This window comes from Colossoma macropomum, unplaced genomic scaffold, assembly GCF_904425465.1.
Source record: "Colossoma macropomum unplaced genomic scaffold, Colossoma_macropomum, whole genome shotgun sequence".
Lineage (NCBI taxonomy): Eukaryota > Metazoa > Chordata > Actinopteri > Characiformes > Serrasalmidae > Colossoma > Colossoma macropomum.
The window spans coordinates 33,522,606-33,546,376 of NW_023494796.1; the positions used below are offsets into that span (position 1 = coordinate 33,522,606).

At 41.4% G+C, this 23,771-nt stretch overlaps 1 protein-coding gene across 1 annotated transcript in view; it reads left to right on the top strand.

The window, feature by feature from the left end:
* Positions 1-23,771, top strand: part of eys (eyes shut homolog) — a 433,237-nt gene that overhangs the window by 82,073 nt on the left and 327,393 nt on the right. Inside the window, exon 12 of the mRNA XM_036583442.1 lies at positions 263-367. Within this exon, the coding sequence (XP_036439335.1) occupies positions 263-367 (105 nt within the window). The remainder of the gene's footprint in view (positions 1-262; positions 368-23,771) is intronic.

The following is a 23,771-nucleotide window of genomic DNA, read 5'->3' on the forward strand; positions in this document are numbered from 1 at the left end:
GTCGCATTTCCTTGAACTGTGTTCTGGCAATAATAATTGATGTATTCTAAACCACAGTCAGTAATATTTCTCAAGATGATGACATTTAAGCTTTTATCGAAGGTGTTAAGTGACAGGCAGGTAACACGCAGCATTAAGCACGACAGCATACAGCAAAATCATACTACTTTGCTTTTGTTCACGTCTAGTTTGACCTTTTTTAATGGCTTTCAAGAGTTCTGTAGTTACACCATACAATTCCTTCTGACTGTTCCACCCCCAGGTCGGACCTGTTCGGAGAATACGAACGACTGCTGGTCGATGCCTTGCCTTAATGGAGGTTCATGCGTGGATCTAATCAATGACTACATTTGTATCTGTCCGCTCGGTAAGTACAGTCCACCGTGCTCTTCCACTAAACGTACATGTTTTTGAGCCGTACACACGGTCGTGCTTACATATGAGTAACGCCGCTGATTGATTGAGCTCGGAATGGGGGGTTTGCTTTTGAAAAATGACAGCGCCGGAGCGGGGCCTGCCTCTGCGTATAAGTAATCACTCCACCGCCTCCGTCTGAAAGAGCCCACTTATGAGGTTGCGCAGACATGTACACGCGGGGCTGTTTATATTTGTCCTTTTCTAAGAAACATGGGCTCCATCTCCCATCTGTGATGAAGATGTGATGTCACCTTACCTCAGGGGAAGAAAATACAGCAGCGCATCAGTGTAAATTTTCCACCCTTGGTTAAAAGGACCCCTCTTAAACCCGACGGTGAAAGAAAACAGGCGAGCCGTCCTGTCAGGTTTAGGTTCCCTGGCTGGTGCGAGTTCAGGGGCAGATGTGATTTAGGTGCGCTTGATCTCTTTGGCCTCGCAGAAATTCACTTAGGTAAGTGGGATGTGATTAGGTCTTGGTAGGGTTAACAAATGTACCAGGAAAGCTCTTCCTAAAGACCTAACTCTGGCCTTCTTCTCAGCCATAATGCCTCGTTTTTCACCTCGTCCTAGCAACACGGCCCTGTAGTCCATCAGGGTGGGGGAGTCGAGTTGGTTTCCCAGCGAAGATGAAGCTTTAGCTGCTGCGCTTGGATGACAGATGGCACCATATGCATTGTGTTTTTTGGAAATGGCCAAACGATGCGGCTTTTCCGAGAACTGCAACGTTTGGACTACATTTTAAAGGAAACGCATATGATAGCTTAACCATTTACTGCTGAGCCAACAAGTGGTCTTGCTTTTAATCTACTCTTTTCCTTTAACAACATGCTGTTGTCACACCTATTTTGATATGTACGCTCTCAGAAAACTGTGACTGTGACCATCAAGTCTTCAGTACCATTTAGTTAAGGAACATAATCATATTCCACAGATTGTATCACTTTTATGTCGCTGCTGTCGGAAGAAAACCTCATATGTCCATTTTTGTCATTTTTCAGTTTTTGACATAATATGAAAATGCCTGTTGTTCTTTACATTGTATGTAAATTTCATGATGAATGGACCAAAAGAAACGGCTTAAAATGACTGAAATTGTGAAAACGTCTGGTTCCATTGACTTGCATTAAAAGTAAAGCATGTTTTTCCCTTCTCCTGTAAAGTTACCATTTTGGAGATACAAGGTTTCGTTCCAACAGCAGCGATAAGTTGTATTGACTCCACACACCCTGTGCTTTTTATTTCCCTTAGCTTATGAAATGTACAAATATGCACCTTTGCCCTGGGAAAATTTACACAATTGGACCTCAAAACCACTGTTGTACAGGGAGATTCACTCAAAGTGAATTTTTATTATATAAAACACTATCAGCAATGTTGTCTTTAGTTTTAAATAGATGAAATGTAACCTAATCACAGCTGATGAGCTGCCAGTGGATGAGTTAGGCCAATGAGAAGCAACAAAACACTCATTTCCTGTTTGTGACATTACAGTTATGTGGTAGTCACTCAGCATTCAAGCGTCATGCTAGAAAAATTCTCTCTTCTGGTCTTCTTTTTCCACAAAACAGGCCTGGAAATTAATTTATAAAAACTGGCATACATCATGCTGCTAGCAAAAGCAAACTAAGCTAGAAAACAATCAGATTTTTGTTTGTCATGCTTATTTTAATACATGAAATTATACTGTTCACTGCAAACTAGTATATTGTCAAGTGAAATTATCTTAATTCTTGTTAAGATAATTTCTTATTTCTTATTTTGAGATGGTTGTGCACTTATTATAAGATTATCTATCTTATTCTAAGACATTTTTACCTGTTAAGAAATTTTATCAAGAAAAATGATCTCACTATACCGGCATATCATTTTGCTGGTTTCAAGTACATTTCTTAAAATAGGCAAAATGATTTGCCAATATAGTAAGATAATTTTACTTGAAATAAGTAAAATGTTTGGAAATAAGTTAAATAATCTTGAAATAAGCTTACAGCGATCTCACCAGGAGAAATATTAGGTTTATTGATTAGATTTAAGAGCATTTTACTTGACAAGATACTATTTTGTGCAGTGTTCAGGATACTTGGTCACTACAGCTGTCTCTTAAGGCCTGCATTCCCGTTGAAATGATTGGTCAGCCCAGAAAAAAGCGCTCCTGATGTAGGCTACCTGACCGCTTTAAGGTGACCTTTCTTTAGCTGTGCAGGACACATAAAACACAAGGTGCTCAGCAAACAAACACGGTGAGCAAAGTGCATTTCTTCTATCGGAAACCTATAGAAAACAACCCAAAAAAGACTCAGAGAGGGAGCGTCGTCCTCTGGTCGATGAAAACAAAAGCAGTAGTAGCAATGAGAATAATGACCAAAGAGGGTAAGAGAGGCTGATCATTAGACAGAAGCTTTCAGATTGACCAATAAAACACAATGACTGTTAGAAGCACAGTGTCTAGAACTGAATAGTTGAGAGCCAGTTAGGGTCACCAGCCCAAACACGAGAGGAAGCATCCTAAAATAAAGGCTTTAAAAAGTGCCCATAATATTGCAGGCAAAACGAATTGAAAATTAGGAATCATTTGGCGAAACCTGGATATGCATAATAGGATTTTAGGCTGTCGCTAAAGAATCAATTGAGATTTATGAATCATTTGGAAAAATCTCAGCATAATTAGATCCCAGGTCCACACTTTAACAATGTGTAATCAGTTTTTCAGTCGGGTATTCTCCCAACATCCATAATAGGATATCGTTCTGTAAATACCCAAGCTGTGCATAATCAACGCCAAAACCACAATTATAATATTTCATCATCCTCAGAGCCTGCATGGGACTTCATGGCCATCAGTGAATAATGACTGTTGCTTAAATATGCAAGCCTTACAGTTTTTTATACGTCTGACTCATGTGTTAACATTTAAAGCTGCAAAACGCATGAATTATTTAATGATATGACAGGTTGGCTTCTCTGAATATTCATGTTTATTTCATGCTCATCTGCAAGGTATGGTGTTTATGTATCTGCGTCCTGTCTGATCTGCAGTCGGGGCTTTTTTTGTGGATTATTTGACTTCAGACGGTTCTTGTTTCTCAGCTTCGGCCTGCTCCAGAAGGAAAACGCAGAATCGTGTCGCGGCGGTCCTCCAGCAGGAGAGTGCGCGTATACGGAACCGTGCGTCTAATTATTTTTCAAATGAGTTTCGTTGTAGTAGACGCCGTATCAAATGTAGCTTGAAACACATTCCTCTCCGAATGCTGCCTTGATAGATGACTTGCTGGCTGATGTTGCTTTACAGTCAGGTGGGACGGCGGAGTATCCACACTCCTAATTCTCCGGCTAACTGCGCCGTGTTTTTGTGCCTCCTCTATAATCATTGCGGTCAATTACACTTTCATATTGAGCACCTTGACAAAACGTTGTTAGAAAATACGGACTCACTCTGGCTTTATTGCCTTAATTTATCCACAAAAAGTGCATAGAGCTTTTTCAAATCAAATGCCCTGGACACGCTTAACGACTGCAGAAGCTTCGGGTTAAAGCGATAGTTCACTCAAACAGTGCTAACGAGGCTAACGAGGAATATGCTGCACTAGACCGGTTTAGTTAAGCCTGTTTACACTTTGCATTAACATGATTTCACTCGATCACTTGAAAAGCCGGATGTGAACGCCCCCAGGACTGTGAGCCGATTGCGATCAGATCACTCAAACCACATTCGGAGGGTCAGAGACAGAACTTGACCTCATTTAAAAGAATATGTTTTCATTGTCCGTGAACGCAAATGCATCTGCCGAATGTTGTCTAGCAGGTGAGGGGATAAACGACAAGAAATGGAGGATAAGTGAGGCTGATGGAAGAGTCCAAGTCAAGCTCGTCCACTCGTCGATGTGGTTTTTATGCAGGAAAAGTGCAGTCGGATCTCACCTGCTCAAACCGAGGACGGATTTCAGTAAATGGAATCCACAGACACCAATCAATGGTGTAAACAGGCTCTCGGTCCAATGTCCAGTGAGCCTGACCAAAAGAAATCAGTTTGGTGGACCTGTAAAACATCAACTCCTCATAAATCTGTTTATGTCGTTACTCATCTAAAGGTGTATTCTGAATGAACACCACTGTACTCTCTGTACAGTAGATGCAGACCCAGTTTTCCAGCAGCTCAAACCGCACTTCAGCATATACGAACATGAACCAGCATGGCTTTTGTAGCAGACCTGTGTTACAGCTTATCCAGTCTGATTTTAGTGACTTATCCGGAAGCAGCTCATAAGACAAAAGACTACCTACAGGGCTAAATATCTGGTCAGTAAGTTAGTATTCTGTTAATCTGTTTCAGTATTTTTGTCTGAGTAGCGAAACGACAACATAGATTGTTTAAAAAAAAAAGAAAAGCTGACGATAAACAGTGTATAAAAGTGAATAGACTGCGAGCTGTTCTCCATTTCAAGTTCCAGACTGATGTGATCCACTCAGAGTCTCGATAAGAGTTTGAACATGAAGCGCTGCTGCAAATTAACCTACACACAAAATTCAGTTCTGAGGACAAATAAACCCAAAGCTCAGCGTGAAAGATCCACTAGAGTGCTCATCCACTCCCTAACAGCACAAGAGCACTGCAGACCGATATTTTAGAGCTTTAAGACTTTTTTCTTTCAAGATTTCAGATTTTCTGACCAATTTGTTTTATGTAGCACCTTTCATACACTGCATCATTTGAAGTCTAAGTGTTGGTCCTGTCAGCTGGAGGTCACAAGTTTGATCGCTGGTGATGCTACAGCTGTCCGTGGCTGGGAGTCCAAGAGAGCACAGTTGTCCTCGCTCTCTCTGGGTGGGTAGAAAGGCCCCCTGTCTCCCCCATCACTCAGGGTGATGCTAGTCAGTGCAGGCGTCTGATAGGTGATGTGACAGAACTGGCGGTTCGTGTTCTCCTCCGAGCGCGTTCAGCTGTCCATTGACGTTGCGTGAGCGGCAGTTTAGAAAGATGTGATGGCGCTTCACAGCTCTCGGAGGAAGCCTGTACTCGCCTTCGCCCTCGTAGCGCTGGTGGTATTGTGTGATTGGGGGAGTCCTAAATAATGGGTGAACCTGGATACGACTAAAACTGGGGAGAAAAAAAGTACAAAAAGTAAAAGTGAATGGAAATTAAAACGAGAAGAAAATAATTAAATTAATCAATTAAAAAAAACACGACAGCTAATGGCCTTGCAGTTTTGCTCGTTAGATTGTAAAAGTACATCTAAAAAAAAAATAGTTCATGAAAATATACTCAGTCACTAATGATTCAGCCTTAAAAGGGACTCGTTATCGCTGTTCAGTTATGTTAGTTTATCCAGACCTGTGAGGAAGAAATTTGATGTAACTAGATCTTTACATATTGTAGTTGAACTCCTGGTGTAGAAGACGGGATAAAATATTTTAGAAAATCAGAAAAAACTGTAATTTGACCAGAGGTGTGTTAACATATGATGGCTCACTCTCTGTATGTGCTGCGTTCTGACTACTCCTAAACAAAAAGGCTCAGATATGAGATTATTTATTGATTCTGCTTATTTATTCATTTTCCCTTGTGAGCTATATCCTGTATACAGCAGTGGCGAGATCATCGCACTTGGCAGAGAGCAGCAGTCGCTGGTGCCAGCGTTGCCTGTGTAATGCATTTTTAAGGTGTGTGTCAGGCCCGCTGGTTGAGACGGTGCCCGGCTCTGAGTGTGATGGCATTGTTAGGGGCGTGCGCGGCGCTCCAGTGCTTTGGGGTAATGAAAGTAACTCCTGGCTGTGGGTTGGGTCAGCGAGTCCCATTTGGACAAGGCTGCACGGTAAGTATGACATTCCTTCATGCAACATTAACCTCCCAGTGAATTGCACGCGCAATTGGTTATTAAATACCGCTCCCATGATTTGGTGGAAGCGCTCGCCGTCCGTTAATGGCTCGGTGCATAATACATGATGGAGGAAGAGAAGCTTTAGGCGGCCCGAGCCTGTAAGGATGATTTGTTTTAAGCTGCGGTTGATGTATTTGTTGGTAAGGTTGGTTGTCCTTTTATGCTCTGCAGCTCACAGAATTACGGCATTTGCACTCTGAAAAAAGTCGTGCATTGAATTCGTTTGATTGAAATGTGCACATCATTTCCAGATGAATGAAGTTTATTACATCATTTTCAGTTTGCAGTTTGATTAAGGGGGAGTTTCACCAATTGGTAGATTGGTAGATGTAAACAGAGCGGTTCAGAGTGGTTTGGAGTGAAATGCTTTGTTCTAGATAAACTTACTGAGTCAGAACTGTTCACAGTGGTGGTGATAGGAACCAGACGTCCACCTCTAAAAGCTCCCTCACAGGAAGTCACTACATGAAGTGGTTATGAATTCACTGCCTGAGGCTTTGTTCTTTGTACAGTACTTTTGAAATACAGAAGGCCTAAAATCTATTTTTTCCATTCAGTCCATTCAGGGGGAGGGATATGTTTTGTAAGGTGGAATAGTCCCCAAAGAAAACATTAATTGAGATTTTCCACCTTTTTACCAATGTCAACATCACATATAAACTCAGAAGACTCGTGTAGGTTCACTGGTGGTTCTGGATGGTAAATAAAATGTCTATATCTGTGTTGTAGTCATGGTGACCCCTGGTTCCTATCACCACCACTGTAAAGACATCTGAACCATTTCACACCAAACCACTCTGAACCTCTCTGTTCACATCTCAAACACATTGTGCACATTATGCAGAAATTTTGGTTCACCTTCCATTTTGACAATAATTATGTTGATATATTACATTACAAAACCAATATTGATCAGAACTGTTCTTCTAAAGTCTCTTGAAAGTTGATAGGACTCTGTATGCATGGATTATAGATAGATTATAATCCACTTGCACGAGGAAGGAGAAACTCAAAAGAAAAATAACTGAGAAAAATGAGTTTCCAAATCAAGAGAACAAAAAAATCATTATAAGCTGCAGAGAAAATGTGGCTCCTAACAACCACCTGGAAGAGCTGGTCGACCCCAAAACTGCCCCCATCAGATAAACAGCACTTAAAGCTTTCATCTCTGAGAGAGAGGAGAAAATCAAGCTGCTTCAGATCTGAAAACATCCACAGGAGTTTCTGTCCATCCTTCCACTGTGAGAAGACGACTCAGCGCTGTGGGTCTGAAAGGATGTGTAGCTGATCAAGAAGAACCTCACTGAGAAAAGGAGACGGACACATCAAACAAAGAAGCTGAACGATGGACTGACCACCCCAGAGTCCAGACCTCAACACCACTGAATGAGTTTGATTACTTCAGAAAATCATCAACCAGCTTCTAAGACTGAACTTTGGAGGTGTGTCTGCAGATTCTTTGAGGAGCTGAAAGTGAGTCTCCTGAAAGGAATGGAAGCTGGAATAAAAGCATAAACACAAACATTTTGATATTATATTTATGCTTCTGTATAACCTGCACTTTCAAAATGCTCATTTTGACTGGAAAATAAATGAATGGTATAAATTGCATCACTTTGCTCTGTGTTTCAGTGGTTAAAAGTAGTCAGAGTTGGTTCTAGATTGGTGAAAATTCAGCTGAGTGTGTTTGACATTCTCCTACTCGGCGTCCACTCCTTTATTTATTTTTTTATTTTGTAACAATCGGCCGAACAATACCCGATAAAGTGTCAAACTCTCCGTTCTTATTGGACACTATCGACACAGGACCCCCGGGTCATTTATTAGGGTTGTAATTTGTTCAGTTATCGAGGAGCACACATCAGTCGGCCTTATTTACCGCAGGTATCGATCGAATATTAGTTACCGCGCATGGCTGTGTTTTATTTATAACAAAGGCTATCGACGTGCCCATCCATCAGGGGCCCGCAGTCAGCGCCTGCGCCCGGCCAGACAAATGTGATATGGATCAGATCGGCCACGGCGAGCCTCCGTGGCACAGATGCGGCCTATTAGCATACGAGGCAGCAGGTAGACTGCCAGAGGAGGAATCAATGGCTTCATAAATCTGCAGGCCGAAAGGATGTCTTTACCTAATAAAACATAAAACAGCCATAAACGGCGTCAGAATCTGGAGACGCGAGTTGCTTTTACAGCTCAGCTAACAAGGCCTGAGAAATTTGTCAAGGAGAAAGAGGTGCATTAAGGAGAGAAGCTCGTGTGTATTATACACTGTTGGGGTTCTTTGGGAGAAATGCCATGGAAGAACCACTGTTGGTTCCCTAAAGAGCCTTTCAGCGCATGTTTCTTTAAAGGAGTGCCCGTGTGTTTTTCAACCCAACCTCTATCTGCTGTTTAGGCACGTTTCCCTGTACATAGCAGACGAATAGAAAACAAATTCACCCCAAAAACGTTCGTGATGAGAAGCGTACTGGCAGCTGCTCATGTCAATAAGTCAGTTATTCCAATGGAAATGTGTTTTGAGTCACTGGGTTTTCGTAAGTACAGTTAACAGCATTGAAGTTATTGTCCACGGTAACTGGCAGTAGACTACAGAGGCAGAGATGAGATTGAAAAATATTGGAGTATTCCTTTAAAACAGGGGTTCCAACCCTTTTAAAGGGGAATTCCACCACATTTTTAAAATTTCTGCGTGATTCAATCATTTGCGCCCTCACACAGAGTTATCACATAAAATCATTACTAACAATTTGATGCATGAGACATTGTTTTATGATAGATTTGAGCTTTAGGCTTGGCTTAATTTTTTTTTTTTTCTCATCTATTGCTATTTATTTATCAGCTATTGCAACCTACATGCTCACACAGGGCCTGGTGATGTGATGTTGGCTGATATGTTTAAAAATCTGTAAATTTTAATGGGAAGATTTAAGCCTTAAATAAAAAAACTATAATGATATGAAATACATTAACGACAATAACAAAATGCTGCTCACTGCTGCATTATTGCGGCCGGGTATCAAACCATCCACACACAATAGCAGTTTGTGGGCCGGTGGTTGAGAACCTTAGCTTTAAAGAGCCATCCACTGAAAGGTTCTTCAGGAAACCTAAGTTGGCTCTACAGCCATCCGTAAAATGTACAGTAGTGTGCAAAACCTTAGGCATTTAAAAGCTGTTTAATTGAACTGTCAGTGTCTGTTTGCTTAAAACACACGAATATGACATACAGATGATATTAGAGGAAAATTTTTTAATGGAAGTTTTTCTAATTCCTGCATTATTCAGTCTTTAAGATGTAAACGGAGTCATTCAGAGTGGTTTTATGTTAAATGCCCCGAAACTAACCGAGTCAGAATTGTGCACAATGGTGGTGAAAGGAACCAGACGTCCCAAGTGTTTAATGCCTCTAAAAACTACATAGCAGAAAGTCTTTGCATTAAATTGTTACAAACTTTGCTTTTTGAAAACATTTTGGCTTGAAATGTAATTTTAAAATGTATTAATTGCGGAGAGATACCTGCAGAGTGTTGCGAGCTAAAGAAAAACTATTATTATTATTATTATTATTATTATTACTATTATACTATTATTATTATTTCTGATTTTTCAGTCTTATCATCATCATCATCATTCCCTATAAACTCAGAAGACTCGTGTAGGTTCACTGGTGGTTTTGATAGTAAATAAAGTGTCTATATCTGTGTTGTAGTCATGGCGACCCCTGGTTCCTATCACCACCACTGTAAAGACGTCTGACCCATTTCACACCAGACCACTCTGAATCTCTCTGTTTACGTCTCACACACTGAGTCATACAGGATTACAGTATGTAGTGACGTTCTGTTTCAGTGTGTTTGTCCATTTCCTAACTTCTCCTTGTGGAAGCCCAGGATTATTTGTACCTATCAGCCAAAACTGGCTGTTCAGTCCTGCATTGTGTTGTTTGTATTTGCTCTGGTGGTGCTTTTTCAGCAAGAACACACTCACTGCTGATATAAACGCATTTAAACGCTTCGCTTAGGTGCATAAAGCGTTTGCACAGTACTGGATGGTGTTTGTTTCTTTTTTTTTCTCCAACATGGTTCAAAGCTGGCTGACGAGCGCATTACAGTGATTTGATTATGTTTGTCCTTATTCCAGGATACTAGCTTAATGGCTGGGGCGTGAATGTGGACCTGTGCCTGCTAGGTTTGTGCCAGAAACGCACTCTGAAATGCAGGAAAACAGAAAATGGGCAGAGTGTTACCTGTACGTGCGAGGAAGGTCAGTGGAACCATTCAGAGCTGGACGCGTGTCGGTTTGCTGCGAGCTGTTTTTTTACAGTTTGGCCCAAAGGACAGTACAGTGTGTGTGATCACGAAGCGAAAGCATTGCTTGCTTGATCTGATATATTTGGCAGCCCAACCGTTTTCTACAGCTGGCATGGCAACTGGTATCTCCTCTGTACGTGAACACTGGCAGTCAGAAAGCACTGCTTGCATGGACATATGTCACACACTGATGATTATGGCAGATATAACAACAAGACAGTGCAAGACGCCCCACTGTTTATACCGTATATAAACCATTCTAAGCCGAAAACACATTAAAATATGATGAAATACATGATTTTTCAGAAAGTAATTTAAGATATTATTAATAATAATCAACAAAGTATTTCACCAAGAAATATAGTTCATTTAGACTGTGGTATCATTGCCATGCAACCATGGACAATGAAAAAACTGTTCGGTCTCCCATCGCTGTATACAGCAGTCATTTCATTAATTTTTAGTCGTGTAACAGTGATCATATGATATCACAGCTCTGTTTAATGCCAAAACCTTCACTTTATAAGTACTTTTTGGTCATTAAATCACAACCGCGAGTCTTATTTGGCACCAATCCAGCGGCTCCTCTTCTCACACTGGGGCTGAATCTCAAACGGCTCCCTGCTCCCTACATAGTGCACTAGGTAGGAGTTTAAATACTGGATCCTGCAGCCCAACAGAGCAAAATACAGCTAAGAAACAGTCATTTAGTCATTTGGATGCACTGTTTGACTGTAGAGGCTAGAATTTCTAAACTTTCATAGCTGGAACACTGTTTAGGGAGAACGGAGCTGTTTGGGATTCAGTCTGGGTTTGACGCGACTTCTGACTGAAACACGAACATCTGAAGTGTGTAAAACATTCAGGTGACATTTTTAGTTGTTTATACTGCAGTTTTACAGTGAATCACACAGTCAGTGCTTTAATTCAAGCCTGTGATATTAATGATGGAGCTGTTTAGGCTCTTGGCTCTTTTAGCCTGTTAGCTAGCTGACCAGCCCAGTTCTAGTTAAGAACATAAGCTGTCAGCCCCTCGGTGTAAACACAATACGGGTTCTTACTTTATCAGTCCACTCGGTGCTCCATGTGAGCAGCATTAGAGTCATAGATTATTTCATTAACAGCGCCAGGGTGCAGTGATACAGAGTTCTGTTGTTGTGAGGCATCATAGGAGTCCATACATCATGGATTTTATGGTTTTGAACGCTAAAAATGAAAAGTTGAAATAGTTCCTCATCACTTACACAGAACTTTCCTTTCATTTCAGAAAGTAGAAGAATGAATCTCACTAAAAAAGCAAAGAAAACTCACCTGAACGTTTACTTTTTTCTACTGAAAACGACACTAACATTACTGCTACTGAGCGCTGATTGGTTAGCGTTACTGCTACTCACACATTCTCACACATTCTCACACTGGCATTTTTATGCAAACACAGCTTGTATAATCTCCATAGAAAAGCACTGCCACAACAATGAGACAATCTGGAGCAGCCACACATGAGCCTGGGGTCACCATGCCCAGTGCCAAGTGTCGGCTAGAGGGATAGAAAGCCCCCCAGCGTTGGACTGAGGGGCAGTGGAACTTTTCAGCCAGCTGTCAGCGTCTTGGTGGTGGGCATCACATAAGCTAAGGTCAAGTCCTGCAGTTATTAATAAGATGGATGAGGAAAAAGCCAAACTCAAAGGCCTCCAGCCGTCCTCCGAGTTTCGTGAGCTGCTGTTTTTCACCCCAAAAGAATATGTTCCCTTTTTAAAATGCAGAATCCAAAATGCTGCCGTAAGAAGACGGCTTGGAAATTGATTGTTATGATTGCGGCATTTATCAGCATGTAATTCACACAAGCAGCGAGGATGGAGAGACCAGCCCGTCTCATATCATTTATTCAGCCCTACACCTCGCCAAATGAAAATACCATCTGCGGCTGAAAGATGATTTTACAGTGGTTCACGCCACCGTATCAATAACCGCAACTTCATTACTCTAGTTGCACTTATTCTTTGACATGTGTCAGGATGAGAGATTGTCAGTGATTTCTTATGTAAATGAAATCAACCCACAGTGAGCCTCACTTAAGCGTGCACCTTCTCAAGGACAAGTCGCAAACCGCAGTTTGTCTTTCATAACCGTTGCCTGACGTTCCGGCAGCGTATCCGAAATGTTTTATTCCGTGTGTTCATGTAAGAAAAATAAGCTCTTGGTTTGCTCTTTGCTATTAATCATTTGTTAGAAATTAACTTTGTATTATGCGTTATTGTGCAGATTCAGACGGAGTGGATTTAGAATAATGGCACCATTTGTTTTTAGGTTCCTGGGGAACTGTTCCTTTTCTACGATAGCTCATTAATAAGGCATATCCCAATGAATTCCCCTCAGGTCTCATCTTCCATTTAATTTGTAAATGGCTAGTCAGTAGTCTGACCGATGTATCAGTTGGCCAGTATTAAAAGGATATTCCGAGAGCCTCATTGGTTTGACAGAATTTACAGTTTCAGTTTTGTTCATCAGTATGCATTACGCAAAGAACCAATGGGAATCCCTGTGGTGTCACCCAGTCATGACTGCTAGCCACTGATCTGTAGGCTAATATATGCAACCAAGGTGGCATTAGTGTAAGTGTGACCTCTTTTGACAAACCATGGTAACTGGTAATGGTAATTCTATCTTGATACAGCTCAAAATAGAGACGTTGTTGACCCTTTCAGCCAGAGAACAGGAGCCAAACTGAGGCAGTGTATTTAGATAGCCAGCTACCATTCTGTCCATGTTAGACACACATTTGAAGACACTTACTACAGTTTTACAGCTGTGATAAGATATTCAGCTTCCAAGCTGTAATGTTGGCTAAGCTGCCCTCCCTTTTCACTCATCAGCTAGTGAAAAAAACAGCCCATCATCTAAAAATCCACCCAAAAACAGTTGTAGCTTTTCCAAACCTCCTCCCACCCTTAAGATGCATCATCAGAAGGGGCTTTCCTAAGTATTAAAGCCAGTGTAAAGTAAATTTACAGATTTGTTTCTTCACACATTATACATGTTAGAAAAAACTGCTACTACTTCTCAGTAACTTATGCTACCTATACAGGGGGATTGAAAAAGATTGATCCGATTTCAAAGCGCCATATTTTTTAGAACCGTGAGGCGCCTAGGAACCAATCACAATCCAATTGAAATAGGGGGTCATAGAGTTTCTGACTGTCAGTGGAAGATGGCTCCCTTCAGTCTGAGAGGAGATGCGACCCCTGAGCAGAAAGCGTTCTGCGTTCTCCACTTCAATAAGAGTGAATCCGTCATAACTGTGCAGTGTGATTTTCGTGGGCAGTGAAGCTCCAACAGCTCAGAGCGTTCGGCGTTGGTTCCACAACACTGGATGATCTCCGAAATCGCACTGAAAGAGCCGTGAGTGCAGCGACACCCGACACGCTCAATCCAGTATGGGATGAGTTTGACTATGGTGTTGATGTTGTCTGTACAGCTGGAGGAGGTTCAGACTGAGACCTTCTACAATTACATAATAAACTTTATGCTCATTTAAACCATTTACAGTTTACTGCATTGATCTGTAATGATTTACAAGTGAAATCAATCATTTTGAAATCGGATCAATCTTTTGAATCACCCTGTACTTTGTATAAATGAGAGAAATAAAATGACCGTTCTGTTGTGGACTAAGAGGAACGAGTCAATTCTCAGGTCAGTGTCCCTGGATCCAAACTGGATTCTGGCTCTGGTGGTTCAAACATATATGGCTGTACAGGTCCAACAAAGCTGCTAGACGGAGCATCCATTTTGCAGTTGTAGTGGTATTTGACACCTGAGAGCCTTGATCGGGTGCCCACTGCTTGCCAGCCTTCTGGACCAGTTTGACCACCATGGAGCTTCTTGCTGTACAAAGCTGTGCAAACCTCACCTGCATGAACTGACCCTCCTGATGCTGCTGCTGCACAGACTCAGTCTATCTAACTAACCATTGCTCCGTCTGTTTTCCCTGTTTTGTATTCTAATATTTTATTCTAATGCAGTTTTCTATCTGGTGTTGACCAGCGGAGGATGGGTTCCCCTTTTGGGTCTTGGTTCCACTCAGTGTTTCTTCCTCTTGCTCTTAGGGAGGTTTTCCTTGCCACTGTCGCCATTGGTGACACTCATGGGGGCTCAGACCCAGGTTCCTGGAAGAGGCTTTGTTGTAAAAAGCGCAACATAAATAAACTTTGACTTGAGGGAGGCTGCACCTTTCCCACGAATGGGCGTGGCTTCAGTGCCTTCAGTGGACACACCCCCAGCGTTTCAGAGCAGACAATACTGCTTACTTTTTCACAATTTTAAAACCTAATTTTTTTATCCTTGCCTATTTTTTAATCAGTCCAGTTTGGCTGGGTGGTTAATATTGCATTTTTTGTCGTGTGACAAACTCACGTTTATTACTGCTTCACACAGACTTTCAACCAGAAAATCTCATTCTAGAGCAGTGCTAACCGCCCCTGATCCTGAAGATCTGCCTTCCGTCTAGTCCCAACCACAACTGGCCACGCCAATTAGCTTCTTCAGAAGTCCAAGATTGGCTGCATCATGGGCAGCATGTTAGATGCAGGTTGGAAGTAAACCCTGCAGAAAAGTCAGTATAACACTGTTTAACTAACCTTAAACTTCCATCCGTGATATAATCAGTTCTCAGAATTTTAAACTTTATAAAATCAGTATCAGTGTCAGTGAAAATGTTTATCAGTTGGGCTGTATTCGCTAGTCGCTTGTACTGAAGCGAATTCTGTTATCTTTATGCTGAAAATCTTAAAAGGAGCCCAACTCCAAAAGCGCCATGAATCTCTGCGGCTTTGTTATAGGGCCTCTTTATATAAGGCCCCTTTGATATGAGGCTTTGTAGTGCATTAGTCCCTCATGAACACGACAACGTACAGTATGCAAAGCAGACCCCCGTCGAGACTCCTGTGTGGTTTTATTAAAGTGTACCAGATGAAATGATATCAAGCGAGTCCCTTTCACACAGACTTACTGCATACATGGGATCAGTCAGTCACTAATACCTTACAGCCTTGCAGTATAGCTTCCTGCCTATGAACTGTGGAGCTGTCAGAGTTCTAGTGAGGGTTTGGGCTTGGAAGGCCTGGGTAATGATGTAACTTCAGGTGGAACTAACAAAGTCTGCTCTCCAAACTTCGCTGGGCCTCCTGAGGGGTGTACTGGGAGGCTGGATTCAAGGGTTTGTGAGGAGATTTTGGGGTTTGTTTTAACTTTGAGCTAAGGTGGTCCAAAAACTTGGGCTACAAGGCTATCCAGGCTGTCTCAGAGAGGAATTCCACCAGTTCCACTCAGCCGTTCAGAGTGGTTTGATATGAAATACTAGAGAAACTTGCTGATTATCCTCACAAAGGTGGTGATAGGAACCAGGGGTCGCCATGTTTACAACACAAATATTGCCATGTTATTTACCATCCAAAATGACCAGTGTCCTATATCTAACATTGATGATGGTAAAATAGTAGAAAATCTTACAAAGCATATTTTATTTGGGTACCATTTTGCCTTATAATGCCGTATATGCACCTATTCACCATGAACAGATTTAAAAAATTAAGTTTTAAATCAAAACCTTCAATCAAACGAACATCAGTTATTTTCTCAGGCAGTGAGTTCAAAACTATTTCATGTAGTAACTTTCTGTGAGGGAGCTTTTAGAGGTGGACGTCTGGTTCCTATCACCACCACTGTGAACAGTTCTAAAGCATTTCACATCAAACAACTCTGAGTGACTTTGTTTACATATTAGCAATTGAATTATACAGAAAAAAATAATGGAGTTCCCCTTTGACGGAATACTTTAATGACACCAGATCTGCTAATATTGAGTGAAATCAGCGCTAGCTGCCACCAAGTAGGAAGCGGCCTGCTGGTAGCTTTCGTCCATTGTTAGGCACATTAGCATTGTTGGCTGAACCCGAAGTTCGCTCGTTAATTCATAAATCTTGCTTTGAAGCTGCGCTGCTGCCGAGACCCTGTTGTGAAAGTACAGCACCCTTTATGACTGTATGGCACCGTTTCGAGGAGCGTTCGGTGCCAATCTGTGGCACTTTATGCTGATCCAGAATCAGTTTACAGCCTGAGTTCTGTCTCAGAGCAAAGCTTTGATCCAGAAACACCACAGCCTCAACTGAGCTGGCCACCGGCCAACGGCTGGACATTGTAAATGACCAGACAGTGAAAGCAATCCGTCAATTCGGTCCAAAAAATAGCCTCATAAGACTGATTGCGATACAGATGGAGGACGTTGACTGTAGTCCGCAGCGCTGTGTGTATGCGTCTGCGTTTGCCTCCTCATCTGCGTGCCAGTCTAAAGGCGATATTTGGCTTTGATCTTGGCCACGGCTGGATTTGTCAGCGGCCTGTTTAAAGTCATAAATCAGAGCGGGGATGACTGGCTCTTATTAAACATGATTAAATGATCCAGTGGGCTGAGGCCGCGTGCGCCCGCCGAGCTCTCCGAATCAATAACCGCTCTGTAAAGCTGATTTTGAGTGGAAAACAAAGTCATACAAATCCTAATTGGCTGTGGGATTCGGCTAACCGAAGGGACACCGGTAATGATCCCGTTTCTGCGCCCGCAGGCTCTGGCAGCCCGTTCCGTGAGGTGAATCGACGTCGCGCCAAAACGGAGCAGTTTGTGTGGAGGATGGTGACACGTGCAGGTGCTCGGGCCCGGAGGGAGAGTCGGCCCAGCTGTCTGGGTGTTTTTGGGCCTCTGATAGTTAGAAATTAAAGTCACACTTCACCCAAATCTGCCTGTATTGATAACGGTGAATGAAGGGTAGCGCAGGCTAGAAAGGAGGTCTGTGTGATGCTGACTGACCGCTCCTGGCGTTCATTCATCATTTCATCCCTCATCATTTTGAGCAAACTGTTCTTCTACAATGTAGCGCTGTTTATTTGATGCCTTAAATGAAACATGACCAGAAAGCTAGTCTACATAAAGCTAACAGAGGCTACTACACTGAGTTCAGTGTTATTTCATTCATTAGCATTTTGAGTGTAGCATTTTTTAAGCTAATAATAATAATATTGCTCACTACATCCTGTTTTTATTAGCATTTTGAGTGGTTATCTTTTAAAATACAGCCCTGTTCTTGACTTCTCCTGAACAAGACTCAAGCTGAAGCGTGAATGAAAGCTAATACAGACCCAAAATGTAATCTGCATAAGGCTAACTGGCACCAACACATTTCCTTCATTAATATTTTATTCATTAGTATTTAAAATGAACTATTTTTTACAATGTAGCGCTATTTTTGTTCAAAAATGAAATCAGGCCAGAAAGCTAGTCTACATAAAGCTAACAGACGCTACTACAACTGAGTTCAGTGTTATTATTTCATTCATTAGCGTTTTGAGTGTAGCATTTTTCTAAGCTAATACAGTCCAGTAGGGTAACTTACATATTGCTAACTACACTGTTTTATTAGCACTTTGAGTGGTTATCTTTTAAAGTACAGCCCTGTTTTTTCCTGAATGTGGCTCAAGCTAAAGTGTGAATGAAAGCTAATACAGACCCAAAGAGTAATCTGCATAACGCTAACTGGCACCAACACATTTCCTTCATTAATATTTTATTCATTAGTATTTAGAGGGAACTATTCATTTACAATATAGCTCTGTTTTCTAAGTCCTAAAATGAAAGCTAATGATGAACAGAATGCTAGACTGCGTAATGCTAACAAACTGCTACAGCGTTGAGTTTATTATTATTTAATTCATTAGCATTTTGAGTGAAGCGCTCCTTTAAAATAAGGCCTTGTTTTTTGCTTGTCCTGAACTGAAGCGTGAATAAAAGCCATTGCAGAGCGGAAGGGTAGCCTACGTATTGCTACCTAGATGGTATTTTCATTAGCATTCTAAGTGGTTATCTTTTAAAATACAGCCCTAAACGAGACTCAAGCTGAAGTGTGAATGAAAGCTAATACAGACCCGAAGTGTAATCTGCATAACGCTAACTGGCACCAATACATTACCTTCATTAATATTTTATTCATTAGTATTTAGAGGGAACTATTCATTTACAATATAGCTCTGTTTTTGTTCTAACACTGGCCAGAAAGCTAGTCTACATAATGCTAACCGACGGCTTCAACACTGAGTTCATTATTTTTTAATTCATTAGCATTTTGAGTGAAGCATTCGTTCAAAATAAGGCCTGTTTTTCTGCATCTCCTAAACTGCTTACATGAGGCTGAAGCATGAATGAACGCTAGTGCAGACCAGACATATCGGCTGCGTAATGCTAACCGGCCCCACTGCACTCCCCTCAGTAATGTATTATTTATTAGCCTGTTGAGTGAACTGTTCCTTTACAGTGTGTCTCTGTGGACGGCCTGTGTGAAGCTAAAGCATGAATGAAAGCTAATGCAGAGCCTACATGATGCTAACTAGCCTCTGTTTTTCGTTCATTAGCGTTCTGGAGCACTCTTCTAATATTTTGTCCTAAAATACTTGCAAGTAGTAGCAGCTGATCCATGAATAAATGCTAGTGCTGCCCAATAACTTAGACTATGTGATGCTAACTTCTCGCTGTTTTCATTCATTAGCATTACCACTGGCATTATTATTGAATTCATTAGCATTTTGGATGAAGCAGTGCTTTAAAATACAACCCTGTGATGAAACTTAAGCCTGAATGAAAGCTAATGCAGAGCCTTCGTAATGCTGACTAGCCTCTATTTTTCATTCATTAGCATGCTGGAGCACTCTTTTCCAATATTTTGTCCTAAAATGCAAGTTGTAGCCGATCCATGAATGAATGCTGGTGCTGCCCACTAGGGTAGCCTATGTGATGCTAACTTCTTGCTATTTTCATTTATTAGCATTAGCATTGGCATTATCCTACACCACTCGGATGAAACTGAAGCCTGAATGAAAGCTAATGCGGAGCCTACAAGATGCTAACTAGCCTCTATTTTTCGTTCATTAGCATTCTGGATCATCATTTTACAATATTTTGTCCTAAAATACCTGTAAGTAGTAACTGAACCATGAATGAATGCTGGTGCTGCCCACTAGGGTAGCCTATGTGATGCTAACTTCTTACTATTTTCATTCATTAGCATTACCACTGGCATTATTATTGAATTCATTAGCATCTTAGATGTAGCATTGCTTTGAAATATGGCCCTGTTTTTACACATTCAAAACTAGTCAGAAACTTAAGCCTGAATGAAAGCTAATGCAGAGCCTTCGTAATGCTGACCAGCCTCTATTTTTCATTTATTAGCATTCTGGAGCACTCTTTTCCAATATTTTGTCCTAAAATGCAAGTAGTAGCCGATCCATGAATGAATGCTGGTGCTGCCCACTGTGGTAGCCTATGTGATGCTAATTTCTTGCTATTTTCATTCATTAGCATTAGCATTGGCATTATAATTGAATTCATTAGCATTTTGGGTGAAACATTCCTTTAAAATACGACCATTTTTAGCACATCCTACACCACTCAGATGAGACTGAAGCCTGAATGAAAGCTAATGCAGGCCAGAAAGTAGCCACTTTCATTCATTAGCATTTCATTCATTATGCATCTCGACTGAAGCGTTCCTTGTAAATATGGCCCTGTTTTCCGAATGCCCTAAACCAGGCGCATGAAACTGAATAATTACCGCAGCTCCGAATAAGCCTGGGCTATATTTTGCTTCCCTCTCATCGCGTTCGCCGTTCGGGTGGTCTGGAATCAATCCCCCCCAAGTATTTTTGCTACTGATATATGTTGTGAAATCAATAGCGCTGATTAATCTCAATATCACCGCAGCGGCGTCTCTTCTCATCCGCGTTTGCTGCCGTCTCCTTCTCGGTTTTGATAAAGCCGTACTGCTTGTTAGCCCCCCCACCCTCCCCACGATACACACACACACTCACACACACACACACACACACACACATCAACATTGTAAATTACTCCGAGTCATTTACGTCATTAAATCGAGGGGGGGAAATAAATCCTCGCAATTTGCCAATAATTTCTTGGCTCGGCCGATGCCCCTACCTGCGAGACATACCGCTGATTAAACCTTGATTGCGGACGAGGACTGCTATGCATTATTAATGAAGCCGGGGATAATTGTCAAATTTTATGACATGGGGAGAGGTGGAAATTGGTTCCATGGTCAGTTTGAGGAATGATGAGAATTTGCCCTGCGCCGATGCCGCTGATAGCCTGGCATTAGTCACGGCCCTCCCGCGGCCGCCGCCGCCCGTGACCGAGCTAATGATAGTCATTTTGTAGCGTGACCATGCGCTGGAATACATTTACGGGAGCATAAAATGTCAGAAAATTTTGAGGCCTGCTCTCTCCTTCACTTCATTCAGGTAACCTTTTTTTTCGCCCCCCTCCGTTCTCTGTAAAGGTGGAACGTGCTAATGTAGTAAGTCATTTTTAAGGGGCCTGACAAAAGCACGATAATCCGCCGTTATGCAGGAGCAAAGTCGGTTTCATCCCAGCATGCTCGAGTGCGCTTGAAGTGCAGGCGCTCTCTGATGGATGGATTCTGACTGGTCCCATCTACAGTATATGACTTTGCTTTTTCACTCCGCAGATGTAAGCAGGGAGACAATTTCAAAACAGCTGATTCTGAGGTGGCTGCTGTTCTGGCCACTCTGACGGTACTTCACCGTAAATATACAGCCCCTCCTGTATTTCTGTCGCTGTTTTCGCTATGCAGACACTGCAGGTATGATGTATAGGATATAAGGTATGACATACCATTTTTATATTACTACAATATTATAGTTACTTTTTCTAATTTTAAATGAAGTTTAATGGGCTGAAGTTCTTTATGGTTAGGAAACTCGTAAAAGACTTGTTGCTTGTAAAAACGTACCGTTCATTTCCCAGTCCGTACACTCCGTATATGGAAGCTATGCCTATTTTGAAATCACTGTTTTTGTGAAAATCAAAAATCTCAATGAATTTCTGTCGCTGTGTTTACACTGTGCAGACTGTGGCAGAACAAACAAACTAGTTTCCCTGGTTAAATCTATTTCCTTTCACATTTCCCCCTATTTCAGTGCCGTTCTGTCCTGCCCTACTCTTACAGTAGTTCATACACTTTCCCTCACCTTTTTATCAGCTGATCACTCTGATCTCTCAGTGTTTGCTAGTTTGGTACATGATGCCACCGTTTACAGGTAAAGTAATGCTACTGGACTTTATATCATGATACCAGCAGCAGGTTTATAACATACATTAGTTACATGAGCTGCAGTACGTCCTGGCCTGGGAAAAGGCCCAAGCTTGGTTTGAGCTGTCCTTAAATAATACCTGGGCAAAATTCAGACATGCTCAGTAGAACCCTGTTGGATTCAGGAATCCATTTGTGAACAAGCTTTTCTTGGATTCTGCATTTACTTCAGTTATTATTGATGGTCATTATTGTCTCCCCCCGCAGAGGAGAAGGACTGGTATGTGTGGGTTGGATAGACCAGTGAAGGTCTATTTAAGGAGCTCAATGCGTTTCTGTAGAGAGGAGATGGTTGGTTGGTTGATTGTTGAGCCAATGTATTTTGAGGAAAACTGTTGCTTCCTCAAAGTTTATAATATATTCTGTAAATATTTTTTGTTTATTTATTTATTTTTCTTTTTTTCAACATTTTGTTATTTTCCCGACACCTTTCACTAAATAAACACCCTTGCACTGAATGTGCTATTGTGGTTTGCCATCGCTTTTTCTTACAACTCACTACCTTCTCAGAGCATATCTACCCTCACCTGCAAGCAAGGTGTGACACAGACACTACAGGTGTGATGTATAGAATATAAGGTGTGATATGACATAACATTGTTATATTACTATAATATTGTAGTTTTTTTTTGTTTTTGTTTTTTTTTACTTTTTCTAATTTTGTGAAGTTAATAACTGTTTAATGGGCTGAAGTTCTTCACTTTATGGTCATGAAACTTGTTGGTTGTAAAAATGTACCGTTCATTTCCCAGTCCATGCACTCCGTATATGGAAGCTATGCCTATTTTGAAATCACTGTTTTTGTGAAAGTCAAAGATCTGTCTAACCAGTGAATTACATGTATGCCTATTCAGCCTACAGCAGTTTAGCCCCACCCATCCTCAGTGAAGTTATAAGGAGTGTTTCGTCATGAATATTTCAGTAAGACATAATACATCAGTCTTAAAGGTGCAGTAACAAAACAGTTTAATTCTAAGTGATAAATAAATGTTATAAAATCCATGTAACAATGAATTATGATGGCTTTTGATACATAAAGCCACACAAAGCTTATAAGTGGACATCAGGGGAAAAGAAAACTGTGATACAGGCCTTATTAAATTGCTCTGGTTCGGGTTTAATATACCCAGGGGGCGGGGCTATTTGCGATTTACCCTTTTTGGACTCATCACAGAATCCACAAAATGGTAAAATTCATATCACATACTGCTGCGTGTTTTTAGGAGGCTGACCATATTGCGCTTTGTCTCAATGGACTGCAGGTTTGGAGGGCGACCACTGTGAAAGGAAGCGTAATGACTGTGACTCGGGCTTCTGCATTAATAATTCCACCTGCGTTGACCTGGCAGGGGATTATGCATGCGTCTGCCCCGAGGGATTCGCCGGTAAGTGGCTGATGCAATCAGTCTCTGATTATTCCGATTTCCCTCTTACATAATGTCTATCCAAACTACTCAACGCTGCGCCAGGCTCTGCGCATACCAATGAACAATGACCGAACGCACACTAATGAGTGGAAAAATGTGTGAAGAAACAGAGAACTGAAAGTAAGCATGTCTCTGGGCGGTTATAGAGGTAATTCGACATTTAAGCACATCATTAATTGGAATTACACCAAACGTAAATATTTGAACCCCAGGGAAAGTGTGGATTTTTAAAGCAGTGTGCTCAGGAATCCAGCCTGAGCCCATGGGTGCCTTGATCATTTCATTTTCCTCATATGAACCCCTGTTTTCATTTGCGCATATCCAGCCTCAGAGTTTAATGCCATTTTATAATTTTGCAGGAAAAGTCATAAGAACTGTTGAACGTATTTGGGGAATTGTACAGATTTTTCAAAATTTCTCCGTGATTCTCCATAATAACAGTCGCTCAGAATGGTTTGGTGTAAAAGGGCTCGTTGTAGAGGAGCTCAAGGCCTTGGATTTTTCTTT